Raw genomic sequence first — 7,747 nt, forward strand, 5'->3', positions numbered from 1 at the left:
TCCCCTCCTTTCACTTCCACCCCTTACTCTTGGTTGCCCCTATCAGTAGGACAACAAGTAAATCTTCCCCAACCCTTTCACCCCTCAGATCCCTGCTGAATGGTAACATGGCACACTCCTTGGTCACTCCTGTCAGACAAGAAATTTTACACTCCAGATCTCACCTCACAAGGATTTTGCAGATTTAACATTAGATCTGGACTAACATGTTTTTCTTTTTCCTTTCCCTTCACTGCAGCCTGACAATGAAATCTCTTCAGAATGTAACCACGTAAGTATTGCTTCATTTTCTTTCATTTGTAACTAGCTATTGTATTTCTTCTCCCCGAGGCACTAAGGGGCTAATGTGATTATGGGTAATGGAAGAAAACATGTCCCCTTTTAATCTCCATATAATCTCAGTTTTTCTGATCAGGAAACTCTCTTCTCTCAGCAGGAAAGGGAAAAACTCACTAAGCATAATGAAATGGCACAAAGTTTATTAAATTCTATTTTTACTGCTTTGATACGGCGAAGAGTGGGTCAGCTAAAGCCTTTTTTGCCGTATACCCTCGCTCTGTGTGGCATTACATGCCAGATAAATGAGACTGGCAAAAAGTCCCTGTTGAAAGAGCCGGGATGCAAATGCAGCATAAAATAAATGCTTAGAGGTTATTAGATGATAACCTGAATAGTTTCACTGTCAAGCAAAACTCAGTAGCTTTTACTGATCTAGTTTGCATTGGTGAAATCAGTGAGATTGAGTAGCTTGTAAAATAGTACAGCTGTTGGTATTTAACAGTTGTTTTTGAGTTCCTGAAACATCAGGTCCTGATAAGGATGATTCAAGTGTCCTGAAAGAACCATGTGGTGAACTGATGCTTGCATTGTGAAATAGGAATGTTCCTCAAAGGCCTGTTGGTGTCATCCCTCAGGTGTATTCTGAAAGAAAGTGCAAGCTGTAAATTCTCCTAATCATATAAACTTGTGAGGCCAAGGCCTCAGGTCCATCAGTTTAAAAACCTACAATACTTAACTGCCCCAGGCCACCCCCAAGTCTCCCCAGAAATCAAAGGAGTCATGCGTTAGTATCTGAGTTGGAGCTGCACTCTAGTTTGGATCTACTGCTTAGTCGGCCTTAAAATACTTAATTGTTTTACGAATGCAGGGAGCAGGGTATGGTTCCAAGAGGAGCCCTCATTAGGGCCCAGTATATAGGAGCATGGGTGAGGGCACTACAGTTTATGTGTATGTATGCACATGCACAAGAGTCCATCTCACCCTTTCCAAAAAGTCCTCTCATCTTTGCTTAATTTTTTGAGTGCCAGCAAAGAAAAGACTTTTGTGGGACTGCTTTGTGAGAGTTGCTGCCGTCACCTGAAAGTTCCAAAGTTCTGTGTGGGTCATAACACATCTTCTGCCACATTTTTGACACACAAGATGTGCGTGTCTTTCTCTTTCTTGGTTCATGTATCTCTTGGGTCATGCATCAAAGGATAGTAAGTGTGATAGAGGATGGACTTGACCACTGAATATCGATTTAATTAGATGTGACAAACTAGCATTTGAAATAACAACATTTATGTGTTTTAGGCTGTTTTATAACATAAAGCGCATAAATGTTTTGCATTCAAAGGCAAAATTAGATCTAATCCCTAATCTTAACAGTCACACCTCTTGCTGTGTTGCATGTGCATAGCAGGAGGCATCATTGTGGAAATAGAGATCAGATCCCAATTCCATTCACTTGCTAGTGTGGGGAGCGAGCCATGGTTGGGAGTGCCCAGGACCATGATCCTGGGCTCCCACTACATCGACTGGTAGCAAGTAGTGTGCCTGTGGCTGGGAGTGCCAGCAAGCTGACTTAAGCTGCCAGTCCCCTGAGTTCACCAGCCCCACATTCTGTTTTAAGGTGCAATGACAACCAGCTGCAAAATTATTACTTGTACTTCGTGTAATAATTTTGTGGCTTATTCTGTATTTTATTGCACCATAATTGCATGAACATGCCAAAAGAGAACCCATAGATTTGGAGTGGCCTGTCGCACTGCAGTTTACCCTGGATATTGTTGAGGTAATAGCCCTCCAAAGAGAAGCAAACGGGGGACTGAATGCACAGCTCACTTAAACTCTAGCCAGGTTCTAGGTTTTCGTTAATAAACCCTGTCCAGTCTGTTACCTGCCATGTTTCTGAAGAATGTGTTGCATAGTACACCTAAGCCACAGCATGTGTGTATTTAGTGGACTGAAGGCATCAGTATGGGGACTTTCCTGAATTTTCAGTATATGTTAATTTATGGACTCTCCATTGTCTTATGACCCCAATTCCATTAGTTCTGAAAACGGATGCAACACATTCTAAGTCAGTTCATGCTCACATGAAGAGAACTAGTTTTGGTGATGATCTAGTGGGAGAAATAAAAAGTTGCAAAAATAAATCCACTGGTAACTTTGTCTCACAATTTTGAATATGGAAGATTACATTTGTGAAGCTGGATATTGGTCAGCTTAACTGAAAGAAATTGCTTTAAATCTAGTTCTAGACTGAAGCTAGTGCTTGCTTGTCATCCCTGAGCTATACGTTGTATGCTTCTGCACAGTAGAATTGGGCTACTGCACAGTTAATGTCTTGTGTAGATGCATCCCCTGTATAGGAGATCTCTAACCCCAAATAACATTCTTTTCCCCTCTCTTTCTTTCATATAGTTGTTGTGGAACTACAAGGCTAACCTGACTACAGACCCAAAGTTTGACTCCGTGGCCAGAGATGTCTGTAAATCCACCATAGCAGAGGTAAGAGGGATGGCTTATTGTCTCATTTTTGGGGGTGGTTTAACTACTGAAGCAGATATCATTTTAAATCTAATGAACATTTTGAACCTCTCTAGGTAAGAGATGATTTAGAGATGTTTAAAGCTGTGTTGTGCAGCCCAATGCCAAGCTGCATGGCATGGCTTTAAACTTGCCAGCAAGTGGGAAACGCATTGGCATCCCACACATGGATACCTTTAAAGCCATGATGCGCATAGCCTGGCACTGGGGACTGGTTCCCCACGCTGGGCTGCATTATGTGACATTAAAGGTCTGAGCATGCAGTGGGGTCTGAGAAATTTTATCCTAGATACCAAAAATTGCACATCCTGTCATGCATTTTGGTATTTGGGACACAATTCTTCCTAATCCGTTGTGTTTATATTAATGTCTGTCTAGATCTGTTCATATCAAGTATGTGTAAAACAGTAGACCCAGTAATCTTTGGCATATACGTTTTTTATTCTTTGTACGTAATGTAAAGAAGGGAAGGTTAATGTCTCATGGTATGGCGTCTATCTCCACATCTTTCAGAGGCTTAAATTTCTGTTAAGTTTTTCTGATGACTCTAAATTACCTAGATTTAACTAATACTTGGGTCTAATGTTCTTTCAAGGTAACATGTACTCAGAGAGAACTTGTGTACTTAAACCTAAATTAATGTGTTACACAGCATTGTATGGTGAACAAAACTCTTTTGCAGCAGCACATGGAACTGCAAAGCACAATAGGAAATGCTTGAGCAGAAATCTACTCTTAAGGTTTACATACTCTAAAGCACATGAGATGCTGTAGAATTGGGTGTATAATGCCATTCAGAATGTGAACACTGATTGTCCAACTGAAGTTTGGCTTGAATAGTGAAATAATCTTTGGTTTTAGTGGTTAAATGTGTGCAGTGTAAAGCAGATACGTGTATTCTGGAAACTGAGTTTAAAGTAATTTCATATCTGCTTGTGTGACTTCATCCAGCTGTTATCATGGCTTCTGTATAATGATTTTGCTTTTAATGATGGCTTCTACGTTGCTTTCAAAAGATAACTCATTACATGGATTGTTCTTTCTCTTCCCAATCTCTGTCTGTATTTAATGTTTTTCTTACGGTTTCCAGTAGTATTACTTCCCATATAACTCTGCTGATGTTACCCTTCCTGGGGCATTAGTGAAGATCAGTTGCTAGCATTTTGGCCGTGGTGTTGCTGCTTTTTGGTTTTAGCCATAAGACCCCTGAGTTCCTTTTTTTGGAGTCACTGCTTTCTACGCTAGAGTCCATCATGCAAGTATGGCCTGCACTCATTGTTCCTAGTTAAGACTTTATATTTGGCCATACAGACATAATATATTGTTTTCTTGCATCAGTGGTATTGCATTTATTCACCAAACTTGCAATGTGAAAAAGGTATATCAAGTTAGCATGGCAAGATGCTTTTATCGTAAACTCACACTGGTTTGTATTAACTAGGTTCCCAAATTAGCAGGGCAGATTTGATTTAAATCACTAGTCGGGAAGTCTCAATTTAATCATTGTTTTCCACAAAAAGTACATTTTTGTTGTTTGGTTTAACCTTCATTAAAATATTCCCAACCAAGGTCTCTTATGGCCTTGCAAGCCTTGTGCCATGTTGGGTTTCCCCTTCTACCAGTACCATTCTCTCACTAGTTCTCAAATCAGTGGAGACTCTATACTCAGAAATGTATCCCTCAAGACTTCTGGAATAGTTTGCTCAAAACATTTCTCTTAATTCTGCTGCCCCTTCCTCCTTGCACTGATCTCCAGAATCCTCCCCCTTGTCCAGATCTACACCACCCCCAACAAACCTCTTTCTAAAAGTGCAAAGTTTCAAGAAGTTAAATGAATAGAGGGAAGGGCTTGACTGTGTGCACGCAAACTTGTAGAGATGCAGTAGGGCTGAGGGTAGGTAATCAAGTCTGTTATTTCTCATCTTCATATATTGCTGTTAATGAGGATGTTATCTCTGGAGACACAAATTCACAGTTTGAGAACTGAAACTAAGCATCACAGAGATGCTTAATGGGATCTTCTAGACTGAGCACTTAGTCCTATAGGGTAGAGTATTTTTTTTAAGCTTTACTAATCTATAGAGGAGCCTCTAGGAACCCCATAAGATTGGGCCCCTATTATAGCCTGTGGTCTTTTGTGACCTATTTATAAAATGTTTCTAAAAAGGTTACATAAATGTCTCAAATAGTATATAGTTATAAAGTTATAATCCTTATTCTTTGCATCTTTGAATTCTAACATATCTTAAATTTAAAACTTATCTTTATATAGCTTTTTTTACTTGATTTTTTTTATTAAGATGCTTTTTAAAAAAATATGCTGACTTAAATTTTAAAAAGTCCAATTTTTAATTTGTTAATTCTTATCTGCCCTTCAAATTAGCCATTTCCCCATTTTTCTGATTGAGGGTCAGGCTGAAAGACTTGTAATTACCTAGGTAATCTTGTGATGTCCTTTTTATATATAGAACCAAAAGTAGCTTCTTTTCATTTCCTGAAACTTCCTCAGTGTTCTGAGATTTTTTTGATAATTAACATTAAAAGATGTGTAAATTTGAACATATTCTTTTCTTTGAGCAGATCAAAGACTGTGCAGAGGAGTCAGTTAAAAGAGGCTATTTGGTGTCCTGTCTGGTGGAACACAGAGGTAACATCACTGAATACCAGTGTCATCAGTATATCACCAAAATGACAGCCATAGTCTTCAGTGATTACCGTCTGATCTGTGGCTTCATGGAAGACTGCAAGGCTGATATCAACTTTCTCAAATGTGGCAGTATTCGACCTGGAGAAAAGGTATTCAGAAGACAAATGAGAGAGATTTGCGGTGGGGAGGGATCTCAAAGGGTCAAAGATCATTCACTTAAAGAATTTAGGTGCTACTGTCAGACTTTTATGTATAGTAATCTTAATAGCAAAGCTGGAAAATGGTAACACGCTCAAAGAAGTAAATAGAACAGTATTCTTATTTCAAGTAATAATTTGGCTAATGATTTGTTTGGGTTTTTATTAGTACTCCAAGTTTCTATTGGAATACTGGGGAAAATGTTTTGCTGCTAACCCACCCACTTTTGTCTCTATTTCTATCCCCTCACAGTCTGAACTAGTAGACTATATCCTTTTTGACCATACTTGTGTGCAGCCAAGGCTTTATAGGATGAATCCTGTAGCCAGCTTTGACTAGAGCTGTTGCCAGACTAATTTTGGCCTGTATTGCCATCCCTAACATTGGAAGATTATCAAGGAAGTTGCTGTTGTGGCCTGTCCTTTCCCATATCTTGTTTCTTGGAGTTGATTCAAGATGAAGTAGAGTGGTCTTGTTGTCCAGATTGGTGTTTTTTGTTTTTTTTTTTTTTTATTTGACCTTTTTATTTGCATGGCATGCCACTTGTCGCAAGAAGCAAAAGGAACATTTTGTTGATGGATACTTTGGGACTTCTGGTATCATTAATACTTAAACTTTTTTATTTATATAAAAACTATAATCCTTTTGTTCTGCCGTGGTTAATTTCAGAGTAGTTAAGATAAACCCTGTCACTTTGTTTCATGCCTTTCACTTTAAGATAGAAGAGCTGCACGTGCTCAGTTTTGAGGGTTTTTAATGTTTGTTCCTCTTTGGCTGTCTTGTCTCCATTCCATCTTCCAGCCCTTGCAGTAATTCATCAACCCGAGCAGCCTCACTTTTTTTCATTGGAAATGTGAGGTAATATCCAGTATAGGCTGCATCTGTTTTAGTTCTTTTTCTTAATGAGCCACTTAAGACAAAAATCAAATTTGGGGTAAGGTACCTAGAGGAAGTGGGAAGACATTTTAGGCACTATCTCATCCTTTCTGTTTCATCATAGCTAATGTAATGATCCTTCTGTCACCATATGTAACTCCATAATTTGTTTTGTGGTAAGTTCAAACAAACTAAACTTAATGTTTGAGTTTTCAGTGCTGGGAAGTATTACCATATTTACCTGAAACAAAGGCAACTTTGAATTCAAGATGACCCTCCAATAATTAGGTTCTATACATGGAAAATTAATACATTTGTTATAATTTTCCATGTATAGGGTATGATTATGTGGGGAGGTCATCTTTAATTTGTTTCCCCCACTGCTGCAGTGGGGCAAGTAGCAGTGGTGGGAGGAAGTTGGTTGGGGGGCTGGTGGTGAAGAAGTTAAGCGGCCCTGTCCATCTGTTCCTCTCCCCCCCGCGTGCACGCACACACGCACACCCACCCCCTGCTGCTGTCTGCACACCAGCAGCACACCCTGGTGGCCCTGCCCCCTGCTTCAGCTGTCCTCCAGCCTGGGGATTCAAGCACATGGTCACTTTGGGATCTGCCTGGCTGGGCTGTGGCTACCCTGCAGCTGAAGCTGCCACTGGCAGGACTGCCATGTGGCCAGACAGGGATCAGAGCAGCCATGCGCTCTGGGCTGGAGCAGGTCTGAAGTGGCAGGATTGGGGGGGCAGAAATGGAAGGCAAAGGAGGCAAGGGTTGGTGCAGCTCTGACTGACCATAAGCTCAGGTCAGCACCAGAGTCAGTGCTGCAACATCTGCCTGCCCTCTCCTCTGCACCTTGCCCCCACCCCAGGTCTTGAATCCAAGATGGGAGGCTTTTCCCTGTGTTACACTTGGGTGTGGGGGAGGGATTGGAATACCTTATCTTGGACTTGAGTAAATATGGTAAGCTGTTAAAGGTTAAATCCAACAATGGAGAAATGAAAAAATGTTATGAGAAACAAAGCAGAGGTGGGAAGCTCTGAACTGTTTGCTTGTTAGAAATCTTCACTTTTGTGAGAAGTTCACTTCAGCCAATCTTGTAGTACAGGAGTTTTCAACCTATTTTAATAAGTGTACCCACGGCAGCCCCCTTTTTAATAAGTGCACGCCTGGGGTGGGGAGGGGGGTGGCGAGTGGCCTGATGCTGAGTGGGGGTTGGGGAAG

At 40.5% G+C, this 7,747-nt stretch overlaps 1 protein-coding gene across 1 annotated transcript in view; it reads left to right on the forward strand.

Annotated features, from left to right (window-relative positions):
* Positions 1-205: 205 nt before the first annotated feature.
* The window catches only part of GLG1 (golgi glycoprotein 1), a gene marked incomplete at its 5' end in the record, with an annotated part of 79,545 nt that continues 72,003 nt past the window's right edge, over positions 206-7,747 (forward strand). The window contains 3 exons of the mRNA XM_019505298.1: positions 206-271; positions 2,686-2,772; positions 5,392-5,607. Of these exons, the coding sequence (XP_019360843.1) occupies positions 206-271; positions 2,686-2,772; positions 5,392-5,607 (369 nt within the window). The remainder of the gene's footprint in view (positions 272-2,685; positions 2,773-5,391; positions 5,608-7,747) is intronic.

The sequence above is a fragment of the Gavialis gangeticus genome, unplaced genomic scaffold (genome assembly GCF_001723915.1).
Source record: "Gavialis gangeticus isolate Ggan-Ray unplaced genomic scaffold, GavGan_comp1, whole genome shotgun sequence".
NCBI lineage: Eukaryota > Metazoa > Chordata > Crocodylia > Gavialidae > Gavialis > Gavialis gangeticus.